Source organism: Oncorhynchus mykiss, chromosome 6, assembly GCF_057628025.1.
Source record: "Oncorhynchus mykiss isolate SJ-2025 chromosome 6, ASM5762802v1, whole genome shotgun sequence".
Classification (NCBI taxonomy): domain Eukaryota; kingdom Metazoa; phylum Chordata; class Actinopteri; order Salmoniformes; family Salmonidae; genus Oncorhynchus; species Oncorhynchus mykiss.
Window position 1 is genome coordinate 72,446,090 of NC_143027.1, and position 18,251 is coordinate 72,464,340.

An 18,251-nucleotide genomic window follows, 5' to 3' on the forward strand; every position below is an offset into this window, starting at 1 on the left:
TATTAGCTACCTACAACTTGCATGTTCACATATCTCCAACCATGATCAACTGACCATGACCTAACCATCTGGGTGGTCTTAACCAATCATAGCACAGTATGATACGGTGGTAAAATGCATCCAATTATAATTCAGTATGTTTACACATATGAATATTACATCCCCCTTCTTTTAAAACAACAACATGTTTACATATTCTAAGCGTTTCTTTTGAAAACATGCTCTGCAGTTTGAACTCAAGGTAAGTAACCATTTATATTGCATACTACACCAACTGAATCAACATAGACTCTGAACAATGATCCAACATACTGTTACTTTTCAAACAAGGGATTCTCATCAACTCAGCGTTCACAGTAGAAATTACATCTTAACATTTCAAACAAATACAACACCAAAGCATTTCAAGTGAACTTTCAAAAACAAGTTTACAGTCAAACTCTTTTAGGGCAGCGACCCGCCTACACCCTTTGACATTTCACAGGTCTAGGACAGCTCTGGGCTTGACCTCTCTTCCTGACCTTGTGCGATATGATGCTGAGCATGCTTCTGTGTCAGTCAACAGTTCTTGTGGTGTTGCAGGTAAGTATGGTGTATGTTGTGTGTGTGTTTAGTCCATCACGCTCTCTTTCAGTGGAAAAGTTAATCTCATCGGTGTCTTGTTCTATTGTGTTCAATAGGTGATGACGATTGCGGCGGTACACCGCTCCTTCTGCGGCGCGGACATGATATGAACATTCAGTGTCAGCTGGCTGGATGACGACTGCTGGCTTCCAGAGGCCATGCTCCTGGATTCTAACTGACTCTCCGTCGATCAGTGGTGACAGTGGTCTAGCTGACCTGTCATAGTATCGCTTTTTTTGTTGTTGTTGTTGCTGTGCACGTTTTTCATGCATTTCCTTGTAGCTGACCTCAGGTTGCAGCTGCTGGTTGGTGCTGGGAAGGATTGAGCGAAGTCTGCGGCTCATCAACAGCTGGGCTGGTGATTTGAAGTTGTCAACTGGAGTGTTGTGGTATTCAAGGAGACTGAGGTAGGGGTCTCTCTCGTCTGCTTTTGCTTTGTCCATGAGTGATTTAGCAATCTGCACAGATTTTTCAGCAAGGTCATTACTTTGAGGGTAATGTGGGCTTGTGGTGACGTGTGAACTTCCATGCTTTTGTGAAGGATTCAAACTCATTTGATTTTGTAACAGGGCCCATTGTCAGATATTAAAGTCTCTACAATACCATGCCTGGCAAAGGCTGCTTTCAGCTTGTGTATCACAGCTGCAGATGTGGTGCTGTGAAGCTTGTCGAGTTCGAAGTATCTGCTGTAGTAGTCCACTGTTACGATGTAGTCCTCGTTGTTCCAGGTGAACAGATCGGTTGCCACGACCTGCCAGGGTCAGTCTGGGATACAGTGAGGTAATATTATCTCTTTGGTGTTTGAGGGGTGTTGTTCAAGACATATGGCACATTTACCAACAATGTCCTCTATTTGTTTGCACATTCCGGGCCAATACAAAATGTCCCGTGCTCTCCGTTTGCACTTTTCCATGCACATGTGTCCGGCATGGCTCTTTGTCAAAATCTCTTCTCTGAGACTGGTAGGAATAATGATTTTCTCTCCCTTGAAAATTATTCCATTGATCTGTGATAGTTCATCACGATGGTTCCAGAATTCTGAGATGCTCTGAGGGCATTTTCTCCTCTCCTCAGGCCATCCATCCTGTATGACTTTCCTCAGCTGTGCGAGTTGTGAGTCCTTTTCTGTTTCTGCTTGGATCTCCTTCAGTTTTGTGTCACTAACTGGTAAGTTGCTGTACACAGTGTGCACTTGCATGTCCATGCCTTCACTGAGGCTGCTGTCCTTATAGGTAAGAAACTTCCTGGAGAGTGTGTCTGCGACAGGGATGTCTTTGCCTGGACGGTGAGTGATTGTGAAGTCGTATTTCCGTAGTCGAAGGATCATTCTCTATAGCCTTGGCGGGGCTTACGTCTTGTAGTGTCCTCATGATTGACTCAAGGGGTTTGTGGTCGGATTCCACAATGACTTGTCGTCCATATACGTACTGATGGAAACGTTTACATCCGAACAGAATGGCGTAGAGATACTTTTCGATTTGAGCGTAGTTGATTTCACAGTCCGTGAGAGATTTGGAAGCGTAGCCGATGGGCTTTCCTTCTTGCAGTAGCACTGCACCTAGTCCATACATCAACGTGTCCACTTGGAGTCTGAGCTCTTTGTTGGGGTCGTAGTAGGCAAGGATTGGTCCTGGTTCTCTCGTGATCAAGTCTTTCACATTCTGGAAAGCAATGTCGTGTTGCTTGTCCCAGAGAAACCCACTGGACCTCTTTAGCAGTTGACGCAGGGGTGCATTAGCATTGGAGAGGCTGGGTGCGAACTTGGCTAAGTAGTTAACCATGCCAAGCACTGTTTCCAGCTCTGCACAGTTCTTTGGTGGCTCCATTTCCTTTATGGCTAAGATCTTCTGTGGATCTGGCTTGATTCCAGTCGCTGTGAGAAGATCTCTGAAGTAGCTGACCTCTGTAGCGCCGACTGTGCTCTTCTCTGGGTTGAGCCGGACTCCTCTCTCGCGGGACCTTTGCAGCATCGCACTGAGGTTTCAGTCGTGCTCCTCTTTGGTTCGACCATAGACAAGGATGTTGTCCACAATTGCCACAACTCCGTTGAGGCCTTCGTACACTTCGTCAATCTTTCGCTGAAACTCGTCTTGGGCTGAGATAATCTCAAAGGCAGGCGACGGAACCAGTAGCGTCCAAACGGTGTGTTGAATGTTGTGAGCTTAGATGACTCTTCTGTGAGCTTGAAAGCCCAGTAGCCTGATCTAGCATCCATGACACTGAAGTAGTGTGCTCCCGCTAGCTTGTGTGTGATGCCATCTAGCGTCGGTAAAGGATAATGGGGGCGTTTGATAGCCTTGTTCAAGTTTCTTGGGTCGAGACATACTTGGAGCTTGCCTGTGCGTGGTTTCTCTACCACCACTAACGCATTTACCCAGTCAGTCGGTTCTGTAACCTTGGTGACTATGTCAGATTGCTCCATGCTCTCCAACTCTTTCTTCAGATGGGCACGGAGAGCAAGGGAAATCTTTCTCGTGGGTAGACCACAGGGGTTGCGTCTGGGTCAAGGTGAATGGTACATTCTCATGGGAATAATCCTATTCCTGTAAAAACATCAGCAAACTCCTCCAGTCCATTGTCTGTCTCTACTGGTGCTGTCACTGATAAAACTAGCTTGATGAGGTCCATGTCTAAACATGCTTTAAGACCTTTTACTCTGACACCATGTCTTATTTTGCATGCTTTGTACAAAATAATATAATGCAGTACCACAGGATATTTCCTAATGTATCTCTTTATTAGCTAGCTACAACTTGCATGTTCATGTATCTCCAACCATGATCAACTGACCATGACCTAACCATCTGGGTGGTCTTAACCAATCATAGCACAGTATGATACGGCGGTAAAATGCATCCAATTATAATTCAGTATGTTTACACATATGAAAATTACATATCCCAACACAAATCTAAGGTTGCTCCCCAAGCCGGCTGCTCGTTCGTTCTATGGGTCCGACTCCGTCGTTGTCTTTTTTTTGTATCTATGGACGGACCTAGTTGTTAGTATGGAAATGGAACATTTAGTATGAACTGGCAACATTCTTATCCCTTGCTTTCTAGCTAGCTAATTTACAGTCACATCAAACAGTACAGCCAGAATAAAAGCAAACTAGCTGCATTTGCCTTTGTTTAAGCTGTTTTCTAGTGACATTTATTTGGATACGTCCATAACAACAAGCAAATGATGCGCAATTTCCCCTGGCATAGCTCTCTCGTCTGGGCACTGGATATTCAGAGGAGCTAGCCAACAACACAGCTAACACAATCACTTCAAACTGTAGCCTAAAAAAGCCTATTCCTGCTCTTTTCCCACGATGCATCAAACACATTTGGTGTGTCGTCATACTGGTCTCTGACTTGTAGTCAGACTTGCTCGTGTGGAACCACCTTAAATTTGCTCCTTTTTTCAAGGCTGATTTTAATGTCACTGAGAAAACAGCAAAGTGTCAAAGATTTATTTTTCGCAAAAAATCCTTTCTGAATTTAAAAGTAATCCTGCCCTTAGTGTACAGTGGGGGGGGGGGGGGGGGTTATATGACATCATCCCATCTAGGGTTCTATATCTATGATCACCAATGTATCATTTGTACAGGTCAAATATATATATATTTGTCACATTTGACTGTAAAACCTTGCAGTGCTACTGTTTTCTCTGTGAGTGAGGTGGATATATGGCATTTTGCAACAACATGATAGTCTCTCTGAAATGAAACAATCTAATGATAGATTTAATATCCATGTGTAGCCGATGTGAAATGGCTAGCTAGTTAGCGGTGGTGCGCGCTAGTGGCGTTTCAATCGGTGACGTCACTTGCTCTGAGACCTTGAAGTAGTGGTTCCCCTTGCAATTTTTGTGGAGTGATGTAACGATGCTTCGAGGGTGACTCTTGATGTGGAAGGCCACACTCTTGATGTGGAAGGTCACAGGAAGGCCATAAAGATCATCAAGGACATCAACCACCCGAGCCACTGCCTGTTCACCCCGCTATCATCCAGAAGGCGAGGTCAGTACAGGTGCATCAAAGCTGGGACCGAGAGACTGAAAAACAGCTTCTATCTCAAGGCCATCAGACTGTTAAACAGCCACCACTAACACTGAGTGGCTGCTGCCAACACACTGACACTGACTCAACTCCAGCCACTTTAATAATGGGAATTGATGGGAAATGATGTAAATATATCACTAGCCACTTTAAACAATGCTACCTTATATAAATGTTACTTACCCTACATTATTCATCTCATATGCATACGTATATACTGTACTCTATATCATCGACGGTATCCTTATGTAATACATGTATCACTAGCCACTTTATACTATACTATGCCACTTTGTTTACATACTCATCTCATTTGTACATACTGTACCCGATACCATCTACTGTATCTTGCCTATGCTGCTCTGTACCATCACTCATTCATATATCCTTATGTACATATTCTTTATCCCCTTACACTGTGTACAAGACAGTAGTTTTTGGAATTGTTAGTTAGATTACTTGTTATTACTGCATTGTCGGCACTAGAAGCACAAGCATTTCGCTACACTCGCATTAACATCTGCTAACCATGTGTATGTGACAAATAAAATTTGATTTGATTTGATTTGATGTGTGCAGAGTGTCCCTGGTTTGCGCCCAGGTCGGGGCGAGGGGACGGACTTAAGTCTATACTGTTACACATGCCCTGATAAGATTGGGGAAAACACACCCATCTCTGTCGATATTTCATCATGTCAACTGTCTATTTGGGGCTACTGTTTGTTTTGGACAGGACCATAGTAACACTGTCAAAAGCAGGATGTGATGCTGAGGAAATTCCGAAGTTTAATTTCCAGTCAGAACTGTTTCTATTAGTCAGGAATGGCATCTGGCATCTCAGCTGGCTTTCACCACCAACAAAACATAACTGGTAATATGTCCATATGAATTATGTTTGGTTTTAGTGTTTTTTTCCAAACTTTGGGCAAATGTCTCATGTGGTTTTCAAGCTTTTGGGAGGGTTTCAAGCTGCTGAATCTGGCAGGTAAATGCATCCAGGAGCTAAAAAAATGTGTAGTTTAAGTATCACTTTCACTAGCTAAGGGGGGGGGGGGGGGGGGGGGGTGTTGAGATTGAGTCAGATTGAGATTGACTTCATAATTTAAACCTAACCTAACTTTAGCTCTTGAGAACCCAAGGCCATCCAGCCATTGGTTCTCATTGGGGAGGGGGGGGGGGGGGGGGGGGGGGTTGAGATTGAGTCAGATTGAGATTGACTTCATAATTTAAACCTAACCTAACTTTAGCTCTTGAGAACCCAAGGCCATCCAGCCATTGGTTCTCATTTGAACAATAACAGCGGGGTCAATGTTTTGTGTAACTGTTAATAATCACAATACAGTTTAGGAAACCTCAGGAATTCTATTTTCATATCACCCCAAAATGATTTTACAAATACAAAAAATACACAGATTTCAAGAGATGTGTTTTGCATTGCACTTCCTGAACTAATGGAAACTCAGGAGGGAACAACAAAAAAACGTTGGCTTGAAGCTGTTACACAGAACACCTCAGTGGAGATCTGTGGTAAAATAGTAAATTTATCTTTTGTATTTGTAAAGTTATTTATGGATAAGTTGAGTATTCAAGGTTTCCAAAACCATATTGCAATCAGGGATAAAATTATTTCTAGATAGAGGGTTTCATACTAGACTAAATAACTTCAGCTAATAAAAAGGGACATGGAATGACTCCAATTGTTACGAGTGTGCTGAGAGTCATTAAGCAAGTTCAATGAATGAGTGATTTAATAAATAAAAGGAACAATGACCACGCAACACACAGACATGAAAACAGAGTCAATAACACCTGGGGAAAGAACCAAGGGGAGTGACAGATGTAGGGAAGATAATCAAGGAGGTGATGGAGTCCAGGTGAATGTCATGAGGCGCAGGTGCGCGAGACGATAGTGACAGATGTGCGGGATACATTAGAGTGTCTAGTTTGAAAAACAGACACCTCACAAGTCCTCAACTGGCAGCTTCATTAAATAGTACCCGCAAAAACACCAGTCTCAACTTCAACAGTGAAGAGGCGACTCCGGGATGCTGGCCTTCTAGGCAGAGTACCTCCATCCAGTGTCTGTGTTCTGCACATCTTCATCTTTTCTTTTTATTGGCCAGTCTGAGAATATGGCTTCTTCTCTGCAACTTTGCAAAAAATGTAAAATTGGAGTCATGAGAAGGGCAAACCTAGCCTATGACCTGACTCATCACCTTATATATTACTGCCCCCTTGTTATGACAAGTTCAGGGAGTGAGTGTTTTAATAAATAAAACAATGAACACTTAACACACCAACATGAAAACAGAGTCAATAACACCTGAGGAAAGAACCAAGGGGAGTGACAGATACAGGGAAGATAATCAAGGAGGTGATGGAGTCCAGGTGAGTGTCATGAGGCGCAGGTGCGCGAGACAATGGTGACAGGTGTGCGGGACACTCAGCAGCCTGATGACCTAGAGGCCAGAGAGGGAGTATATGTGACACCAATGTAAAATTGGAGTCATGAGAAGGGCTAAACTATGACCTGACCCATCACCTTATATATTACTGCCCCCCAGTTGTGACATCCCAAAAAACACACAAAAACTCTACAACCCATATTTCTTCTAGCCTCCCACAAATGCTTTATCTTCTTAACACTAAAACTGAACCTAAATCATATAAAAATGAAATATATATATTTTCATACAACTTTCATACAACTAATACGGATGTACAAAACAAACAGAAATTAAAACAAATATAGAAACACATAACCTTGCTGTGCTGTCTCCATACTGACATGTCATTATGCAACCGACATGACGTCATCATGATGGCACTGGCCATAAAAGTTTAAAACTAGTTAAAAACATATTTTTTTTTTTTTTTTTGTTCCCTTTCAAAATTGGATAATTTGGTAACACTACACGAAGGTACTGTTTTAAGTACAGGTATTTGCCAAAATAAAGGAATCACTTGAGTAAAGGAGGGATACAAAGTATTTTGAAAGCAGGTGCTTCCACACAGGTGGGGTTCCTGAGTTAATTAAGCAGTTAACGTCCCATCATGCTTAGGGTCATGTATAAAAATGCTGGGCAGGTCATTATTTTGGCTATCATGGCTTTGCCCCGCAGGATGACAATGCCCCCGTCCACAGGGAAGGGGTGGTCACTGATCTGGTTGGCTGAGCATGAAAATGATGTAAACCATATGCCATGGCTATTTCAGTGACTAGATCTCAACCCAATTGAACACCTATGGGAGATTCTGGAGCAGCGCCTGAGACAGTGTTTTACACCAAAATACAATGATATGCAATTGAGGACTAAAGCTAAATAGGTCAGTACAGTAAAGCATTAAAATCTATAATTTGTTTTCTGATGTGTTGTTGCTGACTAGAAGAGGCAGTGTTAGGGGCTTCCCGGGTGGCGCAGTGGTTAAAGGTGCTGTACTACAGCGCCAGCTGTGCCACCAGAGACTCTGGGCGCCCAGGCTCTGTCGTAATCGGCCGCGACCGGGAGGTCCGTGGGGCGACGCACATTTGGCCTAGCGTCGTCCGGGTTAGGGAGGGGTTGGCCGGTAGTGATATCCTTGTCTCATCGCGCACCAGCGACTCCTGTGGCGGACCGGGCTCAGGGTTGCCAGGTGCACGGTGTTTCCTCCGACACATTGGTGCGGCTGGCTTCCGGGTTGGATGCGCGCTGTGTTAAGAAGCAGTGATTGGGTTGTGTATCGGAGGACGCATGACTTTCAGCCTTCGTCTCTCCCAAGCCAGTGCGGGAGTTGTAGCGATGAGACAAAATAGTAGCTACTAAACAATTACCACGAAATTGGGGATTGATACCAATCCCTAATTAATACCACGAAAATGGATACCACGAAAAATAAAAAAAGAGGCAGTGTCAGTTAGCCATTCTCAAGACGCCAGACATGGATTATATCCAGAAACTGGTAGGCCTCACGAGATGCTAAGAGGCCTATGTACTTTAAACTGTCCATATATTTTTTGTTGTTGTTGCAGTATGCCCCTAATGTCTTCTTTGTGAGGCATTGGAAAACCTCCCTGGTCTTTGTTAATCTTTGTTTGAAATTCACTGCTTGACTAAGAGACCTTACAGATAATTGTATGTGTATGGTCCAGAGATTAAGTAGTCAAAAATCATGTTAAACAGTGCTATTGCACACAGAGTGAGTCCATGGAACTTATGTGACTTGTTAAGCACAGTTTTACTCCTGAACACATTTAGGCTTGCCATAACAAATGGATTGAATTCTTATTGACTCAAGATTTCTGATTTCTGATTTAAATTTTTATTCATTTGTAAACGTTTCTAAAACCAAAATTCCACTTTGACATTATGGGGTAATGTGTCTAGGCCAGTGAGACAACATCTCAATTAAAACATTTTAAATTCAGGCTGTAACACAACAACATGTGGAAAAAGTCACTGGATGTGGATACTTTCTGAAGGTACTGTACATGTCGACAGCAGAGGAAACACGCCCCAATCCACATCGACGGGGCCGCAGTGGAGAAGGTGAAAAGCTTCAAGTTCCCCGGCTTGGCCCCTAAGACCCACACAAACTTTTACAGATGCACCATTGAGAGCATCCTGTTGGGCTGTATCACTCCCTGGTACGGCAACTGCACCACCCGCAGAGCTCTCCAGAGGGTGCTATGGTCTGCCCAATGCATCACCCAATGCATCACCGGGGACACAATGCCTGCCCTCCAGGACACCTAGAGTACCCGATGTCAGGACACCTAGAGCACCCGATGTCAAAGGTCATCAACCACCCGAGCCACAGCCTGTTCACCTTGCTATCATCCAGAAGGCAAGGTCAGTACAGGTGCATCAAAGCTGGGACCGAGAGACTGAAAAACAGCTTCTATCTCAAGGCCATCACACTGTTAAATAGCCATCACTTGCCAGCCTCCATGCAGTACCCTTCCCTGAAATTAGTCATTGTCACTTGCCGGCTACCACTCGGTTACTCAACCCTACACCTTAGAGGCTGCTAACCTATGCACATAGACATGGAATCACTGATTACTTTAATAATGGAACACTGGTCACTTTAATAACGTTGAAATACTGTTTTACTAATTTCATATGTACAGTATATATTGCATTATTAATGCCATCTCATTCAACTATTGCTGTATATATACTATTCTATCCTACGTATTCTACAGATACCCTAAATATTCTATCCACATACCGTCCATAACATCTATACATCCCATCATATATATATATATATATACACAGTATATATATATATATATATATATATATATATATATATATATATATATATACTTCAGTCTCTGACATTGCTTGTAAAATTTATATATTTCTTAATTCCATTCTTTTACTTTTAGATCTGTGTGTATTGTTGTAAATTGTTAGATATTACTGCACTGCTGGAGCTAAGAGCACAAGCATAGATACTAATGGTAATGGAAATCAATAATCAATGAACAGCAGCATAGGTGTGAGGGGGAGCAGTAATTGTGTAACCCGTAAGATAAAGGTGCCAACTGTAAGATGTGGACATGCAAATTGCCTGTAATGTCTATGTCTATTAAATACCTGTATTCTACCCTATTATAGTAGTCTATAATGAATCATATCATAAGGATTCATTCTCTCATATTAGGTGAGAGGCAAACTTTTGGAACCTCAACCATCATGACAATTACGACATTAAAAGCAGAAAAACAAACTGCTCCCCCATTAGTCTTATTAATACAGACACGTCACATTTTGATGCCTTGTTTTTTTAAGCTGTAGGCCTAGTTACACAATTGAGGAGTATCCTCCTTATTGCCCAAGGCTTCAGAGCATGTCCTCTAATTCATCTTGTCATTACCTGGAAATTTCTCATCTTGTGTTCCCGGGCATACACTTCTGATCGTAATAGCTTGGGAGGACGAAGTTAGGGAATTCCAGCTTTTGGAAAAACAGAACTCCTCCCTGGTCTGAGTGGAATATAAGAACAAGCTGCAGACCACAAACCAACACAAAACACAAGGGAGTTCAAACTGCCTGACTGACTAACTAACTAAGGAGCTAGAAGGTAAGCGATAACTCTCTTATATGAGGCAGTCTGAGTTTAAGTTTAATAAATTATCTGTAAATATGTTAGCAATTCATATAGTGGCCTATGCTCTCTCTCACCCTCGTGTTTCCTTCAGTTTGTCGCATCTGCAAGTATGAAGCTGCTTCTAGCTGGACTTGTTCTGACCCTCGTTGTAGGAGCTCAAGCTCAGTGGTACCGCTTCCCTGGTGAAGCTGCTCAAGGTCCGTTTATACACTTTAATCATTGTTTCTTCATTGTTGACAGAAATAGATACAGAAACCAGTAGCAACAAATCTATCAAGAGCGACATGTACTGTATTTGAGGACTCCTTTAAAGTCATTGTTATTTCTTGAGGCTAGTGGTTTGAAAAGTTGTAAAGTTCATTGAAAGTGTCAAACTCAACATCTGTGTCCTCCTGACCCTGCAGGTGCTAAAGACATGTGGCGTGCATATGGCGACATGAAGGACGCCAACTGGAAAAACTCAGACAAGTACTTTCACGCTCGGGGCAACTATGATGCTGCCAGGAGAGGACCAGGGGGCAGGTGGGCAGCAACAGTCATCAGGTGGGTGATTCTCAAATATCTGTGTGATGCTTATAATGTGGTTCAGTTGGTCATCAAATTATCTCATAAAAACATTCCCCTTTCTCTAATTAGATCTTTATGCCACTTTTTGTAAAAAAAATAAAAAATGTCTGGTCAGAAAGACAATTTTACCATGATTGGTTTACTGTGGTTGGCGAGTTACTTATGTAATATTTCTCCTCTCTCAGTAATGGCCGGGAGATGATTCAGGGTTCCAATGGTCGAGGACACGAGGACTCAGCAGCTGACCAGAAGGCTAACCACTGGGGACGTAATGGAGGGGACCCCAACCGATTCAGACCCCAAGGACTCCCCAAGAACTACTGAACCTACAAAAAGGAGGTTACTAGCCAAACTGAAGGACCAAATTCCAAACAAACATATTGCACTTAATTACTGCTTTTGGTAAAAATGTCATATTCTCAAAAATGATTTCTGCTAATAGACAGGTACATGGTACTGAAACATAGTATACAATGTATTTCAAAAGTGTTGCAAAAATAAAGTGATTACACAACCAGAGACCGAATGTCTTTCTGTATTCAGTATGATATGACTGGGAAGGTTGGAAAGAAATGTTGAAATCCTGAAATGTACACTCAAATGATCTGGTGTTGACATTTTCCCAGTCTTCAACTGGCAACCGGTCAGCCCTTTACAACTAGAAAGAGGAACTTTTGGACAGTGGGGTAGCCGTACATAGTATATGTTTTTCATAGGGTAGACATAGAAGAAGCTGAGAAAAACATAGGATACGTAGAAGAAGCTGAGAAAAACATAGGAGACAAGAGGCTAAGATTAATGCAGATGACGAGGTGATGTGAACTTTGAGGGTGCAACAACGATTATTTTTCTCTGCCCATCCCTAGCTCCCTCTCTCCAACACAACACACACTGTGTCCTCCCCTTCTCACTTACAACCAATAGATGCTGGTTTAACTGACCACCGATCCACCAAGCCAATTTGTTTAGTGTAACGATATAGCAGGGAATCCTGTTATTAGTGGTGCAGGGGAAGTAAGGAGGCCTGCAGGTACCATATAGGCTTGAACAGCTGGTCCAGGAGGATAAAAAGTGGTAGGTCAGTTCATGATAAATTACAATTATAATATTGGTATCTGCCATGTCCATGTCAGTGTATTTGTTAATCATTGAGGGTCACTGATGAAATCTTTGTGAAAATAGAGACATGCTCTGGAACAAAGCTGGTGCCAGGCTATCCTTGTTGTGACATCACAAGAGAAGCATGGGGAGAGAGGCCAAAGAGGAGAGGATGGATGCCCCTGCTGTTAATCAATGGAACATGACAGTTTGAATGAGGATTCAATTCAACATACTATGCAACTCTATTGAGACCGGAGGTGAGACCAGTAGGCTATGTATAAGTTGACACAGATAGATAACATGCATAAAATTAGCATACAGCTAGGCTTTTGAACATAACCACTCATTATTACAGAATGCAGAATTACAGGCGTACTGTAAAATATGCACAGACATACAATGTTTTGATGAGCCTGACCACACCTCCACACAAGCAACCAATGAGAGTATGGTTCAAAGTACTGTACCAGCTTCTTGGAACAGACTTTGAACAGAGTGAGTGAGTGAGTGAGTGAGTGAGTGAGTGAGTGAGTGAGTGAGTGAGTGAGTCAGACTGACAGACAGACAGAGAGAGAGAGAAAAAGAGAGACAGAGAGAGACAGAGAGATGAGCTAAGAAATTGTAACACAGAGGAATTGTAACTCAGGTATTTGAGTGATTTTGCTTTCCTAGATTTTCTCTTTTTTGGCACTCTTAATTTGAAAATATGAACTTTAGGGCTCAAAGTGAGGTCAATAGCAATAGATTTTGCAATTTCAAATATCATAGATTTTGCTATATCATTATTAACTTTACCTGAGATGTGAAATGGGTAGCAACAGGGTTCTGCTTCACCAAGTGGAAATAAGTAGCCTCAGCAGTTGCACTCAGCATCGATGTGATGAGCCCTGAAATGCAGCAAGGAAAACATAAGCATCATGTATTGAATACCCGATCTGTGTATACATTTATGTGGAAGGTTAACCGGGTGAGCAATGATGTGTAGTTAACGGGGGTGAATTATGTTAAGTCAGGTTTACCTGACAATCATAACACTCAAATCTGAATGTGCAAGGCAGGTAGGTGGTGGAATGGGTATAGTGCTACGTGGAAGTATTTATTCATGATGTATTAACAAACTAGATGTGGTAAGTCTCTCCATTACCACATGTAATCCATTCCTGGCAATGAAAAATACATGAGCTCATACTGTACATATAAATGAAAAGCAGACATTGAGTAGACAGACCACTCCTGTGCCTTCTCTTAGGTACTATTCTATGACCAAGGTCCCCCCCTCCCCACACACACACACACACACACACACACACACACACACACACACACACACACAGTAGATCCTTTTATAAAGACAACAAAGCGAAATATTCGGTCAAAGATATATTGTTACATGCCTGCAAAGAGAGAAGGAGTGCTGTGAGCTGACAGAATATACCTCAAACAGAAAAACACCCATATTTCTAATCACAGTATTGGATGTCCCATCTCCCTCTCTCTTTCTCTGCTTTCTCTTGCTCCATTCAAATACAATGCACACACACAAATCAGGAGAGATCTGGGAGGAGTAGGAGTAGAGGAAATAGAAGAGTTTGGGATAGAATTAGGGTTGAGAGAGGAGTGGAGGGGAAGGATTGATGTGATTGGTCCAGAAGGAGGGTGGCTGTACAGTCATATTCTTCTGAAAGCATGGCTCAATGAATGAACACTCTTCATTTCAGGTAGCCAGCCAACACAACATTGAGGTAAATGCTATTATGCCCAGGGATAAGCCAGGTACTTTCCACGCACAGATGTTTCTCAAAGCTTTAACTGAGTGTCAGACTACTGTTCTGATATGGATTTGTACTCTGTTCTTTTCCAGTTCTCCTCCACAGCTGACTGAAACTGACAGTTGAACATTGGCTGGTTGACAGGTATTATCCATCCATCTTCCACTAATCCATTGTTTTCCTTGCAGATCACGTTTACAGATACACAGACAGAGAAACTGCCAAGGTAACTGTGTCTCAGATAGATGGCTGACAAGCAGATCAGGTAAGTGCGGATAAGGATATTGATGGAAACAGATGAATCTGAGAATATTTTATCAAATTTTTTAATTAATGTTCCATTTTGAGTCTTGAAGTAATTCCTCCACCATTTTCCAGCTCTCTCATTCTTGTTTTTAACTTTTTTTATTGATTGGTCATTGTCACCTTTTTGAACCCTTCTCACTCTTCTCTCTTTCTCTCCCTCTCAGTTTACCTGCCAAATTGATCAACGGGGGAATTGCTGGACTGATTGGTGTGACATGTGTATTTCCTATTGACCTAGCCAAGACCCGTCTCCAGAACCAGCAAAATGGTTCCCGTCTCTATACCAGCATGTATGTACAATGTTGTTCAACACACTCTTTTAACCAGTCAAAAAAAGTAAAAAATCTAAAACAAACTTGCAGTTTGCTTGTAGTATCTGCTTACCTCTGGTTGATTCTCTGAGTCCTTTGCACAGTAATCCTTTGTGTTCACAACACAGGTCAGATTGCCTTATCAAGACCATCCAATCAGAGGGGTACTTTGGCATGTACAGAGGTAGGACAAAATTGTGTGTGTGTGTGTGCATGCGTGTGTGTGTGCGTGTGTGCACACAGGTTTGAGCATGTTCTTTGTTTATGATTCTGTGTATCTCTATTTCTTTAACCATTAGGTGCTGCTGTGAACCTGACTCTGGTCACTCCAGAGAAGGCCATCAAACTAGCTGCCAATGACTTCTTTAGACAGCACCTGTCCAAGGATGGGTGAGTAGTGCTCAGAGGCGTCTTTCAAACACCTACCTGTCAAATACAATCCTACACCAGTCGTAACTGACTGGTACACCAACCTCTTTCCCACTCTGATCTCTTTGAATAGATGTACTTGAAAGATGTATTATATACTATATCAGCTTTAACTAACTTCTTGTTTGGATTTGATATACACATCACAAATAGGATTGTAATAATATCTTCACTATGTGCTGGGATCTAGTGGTAATACGTAGAAGTATAAATATTTTGTAAACACACATCATGGTTGATAAGACCAATCCCACAGGCCCCTGCAGCATTATCCGCATGACATACCTGGGCTATCTTTAGCATCCCTCAACATTTCCATGGGGACCAACAACATGGCTGATAAATTATTGAGTGACCTGCGCTAGTGAACTGGTGAATTATTAACATGTTTCTAAGACTGTGTGAGTGCGTGTGTGTGTGCATGTATGTATGTATGTATTTGTGTGTGTGTGTGTGTGTGTCTTTATGTATGTTTCTTTATGTGTATGTTATGTTTGGTATGTTTATTGTATTATGCATGTTTATGGTCATGGCCTATGTGTATAGAAACAGAGAGTTTTATGTTGTATGCCTTTTGTTTAATGTATGGAAATCACTTGAGATAACACCAGAACATCCAGGGAAATGAGCAAAGTCATTGAACCAAAATAATTATGACATTTGTTCTCTCTCTCAGTCAGAAGCTTAGCCTGCTGAGGGAGATGCTGGCGGGTTGTGGTGCTGGTACATGTCAGGTAAGATCAGTTTGGGTATCAGCCTCAGACAGCTTTCTACTACCATCTTGTGGCTCAACAGTAATTATGCACAATAGTTGTGTGTCTGCCTGGGTATTTGAACTCTTCTGAAACACAGTCACACTGTCTCTCCATCTCTCTGTCTCTCCATCTCTCCGTGTCTCCATCTCTGTCTCTCCATCTCTCTGTGTCTCCATCTCTTTGTCTCTCCATCTCTCTCTCTCCATCTCTATGTCTCTCCATCTCTCTGTCTCTCCATCTCTTTGTCTCTCCATCTCTCTGTCTCTCCATCTCTCTGTGTCTCCATCTCTCTGTCTCTCCATCTCTTTGTCTCTCCATCTCTTTGTCTCTCCATCTCTCCATCTCTCTGTGTCTCCATCTCTCTGTCTCTCCATCTCTTTGTCTCTCCATCTCTTTGTCTCTCCATCTCTTTGTCTCTCCATCTCTGTCTCTCCATCTCTCTGTCTCTCCATCTCTCTGTCTCTCCATCTCTCTGTGTCTCCATCTCTCTGTCTCTCCATCTCTCTGTGTCTCCATCTCTTTGTCTCTCCATCTCTTGGTGCAGGTCATCATCACCACTCCCATGGAGATGCTAAAGATTCAGTTACAGGATGCAGGGCGGATAGGTGAGAGATGGGTAGAAGAAGGAGAGAGGAGGTTGTATGTTCCCCTGTTCCCAGTCACTGTTTCATGACTAACCAATATATTGTCAGCCAAACAGACACAAACAGATCACAGAGATCTGATCAGTTAGAACCCGTAACAACCACCATTGTTTTTGTATCAATGTAAAATAGTTACTCTCCCCACATACTCCCCACATTAAATTTTGTTTGACAACTACTCCTGAGGCATTCCTGCTTCTCTGTCCCTGGTTAACGATGTCACAGTGATGATATTGATGATGTTTTGTGTGTTATGACAGAGGATCAGAGGAAGCTGATGTCCCAGTGGAGTTGAGGTCCCATACAGCAATGCAGCTCACCCGGGAGACGGTAAGAACATCTCTGTACAGCAATGCAGCTTACAAGTGCATGGTAAGGACAGTTGTGTGTGTGTATACATGTATGAGTGTGTATACAGTTGTGTGGTTTTTCCATGCATCGGCAAGACAGAACAGCTGCCTCCGGTAAGACAAGGGGTGGAGGTCTGTGTCTATTTGTCAATAACAGCAGGTGCGCAAATTCAAATATTAAGGAAGTCTCGAGGTTTTGCTTGCCTGAGGTACAGTATCTCTTGATAAGCTGTAGAGTACACTATTTACCAAGAGAGTGTTCATCTATATTTTTCGTAGCTGTCTATTTTCCACCACAAACCAATGCTGGCACTAAGACCGCACTCAACGAGCTCTATAAAGCTATAAGCAAACAAGAAAATGCTCATCCAGAGGCGGTGCCCCTAGTGGCCAAGGACTTTAATATAGAAAAACTCAAATCTGTTTTACCTGTTACATGTGCAAGAAGAGAGGAAAAAGACTCTAGACTACCTTTACTCCAAACACAAAAATGCGTACAAAGCTCTCCCTCGCCCTCCATTTGGCAAATCTGACCATAATTTCCCCTCCTGATTCCTGCTTACAAACAAAAACTAAAGCAGGAAGTACCAGTGACTCACTCAATATGGAGGTAGTCAGATTACGCAAATTAGAGGTCGACCGATTGTGATTTATCAACACCGATGCCGATTATTGGAGGACCAAAAAAAGCCGATACCGATCAATCGGCCGATTTAAAAAAATATGTATTTGTGATAATGACAATTACAACAATACTGAATGAACACTTATTTTAACTTAATATAATACATCAATAAAATCAATTTAGCCTCAAATAAAATGAAACATGTTCAATTTGGTTTAAATAATGCAAAAACAAAGTGTTGGAGAAGAAAGTAAAAGTGCAATATGTGCCATGTAAAAAGCTAATGTTTAAGTTCCTTGCTCAGAACATGAGAACATATGAAATCTGGTGGTTCCTTTTAACAGGAGTCTTCAATATTCACAGGTAAGAAGTTTAAGGTTGTAGTTATTATAGGAATTATAGGACAATTTCTCTCTATACGATTTGTATTTCATATACCTTTGACTATTGGATGTTCTTATAGGCACTTTAGTATTGCCAGTGTAACAGTATAGCTTCCGTCCCTCTTCTCGTTCCTACCTGGGCTCGAACCAAGAACACATCGACAACAGCCACCCTTGAAGCAGCGTTACCCATCGCACCACAAAAGCTGGTATGGGTAGTCAACAACACATCTGCCACGCTGA

General features: G+C 42.2%; 2 protein-coding genes across 3 annotated transcripts; both read left to right on the top strand.

Annotated features, from left to right (window-relative positions):
• The first annotated feature begins 10,691 nt into the window (after nucleotides 1-10,691).
• Nucleotides 10,692-11,854, top strand: LOC118964931 (serum amyloid A-5 protein). Its single transcript, XM_036980911.2, has 4 exons — nucleotides 10,692-10,741; nucleotides 10,860-10,965; nucleotides 11,173-11,311; nucleotides 11,521-11,854. The coding sequence occupies exons 2-4, from the start codon at nucleotides 10,878-10,880 to the stop codon at nucleotides 11,657-11,659; spliced, it is 366 nt and encodes a 121-aa protein (XP_036836806.1). The 5' UTR covers nucleotides 10,692-10,741; nucleotides 10,860-10,877; the 3' UTR covers nucleotides 11,660-11,854.
• A 2,075-nt stretch (nucleotides 11,855-13,929) lies between these two features.
• Nucleotides 13,930-16,904, top strand: LOC149983078 (mitochondrial glutamate carrier 1-like). 2 transcript variants are annotated; one of them, XM_090238792.1, is made up of 7 exons: nucleotides 13,930-14,209; nucleotides 14,394-14,470; nucleotides 14,676-14,801; nucleotides 14,951-15,006; nucleotides 15,122-15,212; nucleotides 15,928-15,985; nucleotides 16,551-16,904. In XM_090238792.1, the coding sequence occupies exons 2-7, from the start codon at nucleotides 14,451-14,453 to the stop codon at nucleotides 16,677-16,679; spliced, it is 480 nt and encodes a 159-aa protein (XP_090094918.1). In that variant the 5' UTR covers nucleotides 13,930-14,209; nucleotides 14,394-14,450; the 3' UTR covers nucleotides 16,680-16,904. The 2 variants fall into 2 exon arrangements, with proteins under 2 accessions (XP_090094918.1, XP_090094917.1); XM_090238791.1 differs by having other exon boundaries at nucleotides 13,934-14,178; nucleotides 16,551-16,899.
• Nucleotides 16,905-18,251: the final 1,347 nt, after the last annotated feature.

Excerpts from the sequence above, each read along its gene's own strand:
- LOC149983078 (XM_090238792.1), top strand. The coding sequence starts at position 14,451 with ATGGCTGACAAGCAGATCAG. Across the intron at positions 14,471-14,675 it reads ATGGCTGACAAGCAGATCAG|TTTACCTGCCAAATTGATCA; the intron begins GTAAGTGCGGAT and ends TCTCCCTCTCAG. Across the intron at positions 15,007-15,121 it reads GTACTTTGGCATGTACAGAG|GTGCTGCTGTGAACCTGACT; the intron begins GTAGGACAAAAT and ends TTTAACCATTAG.
- LOC118964931 (XM_036980911.2), top strand. The coding sequence starts at position 10,878 with ATGAAGCTGCTTCTAGCTGGACTTGTTCTGACCCTCGTTGTAGGAGCT. Across the intron at positions 10,966-11,172 it reads CCCTGGTGAAGCTGCTCAAG|GTGCTAAAGACATGTGGCGT; the intron begins GTCCGTTTATAC and ends CTGACCCTGCAG. Across the intron at positions 11,312-11,520 it reads TGGGCAGCAACAGTCATCAG|TAATGGCCGGGAGATGATTC; the intron begins GTGGGTGATTCT and ends CTCCTCTCTCAG.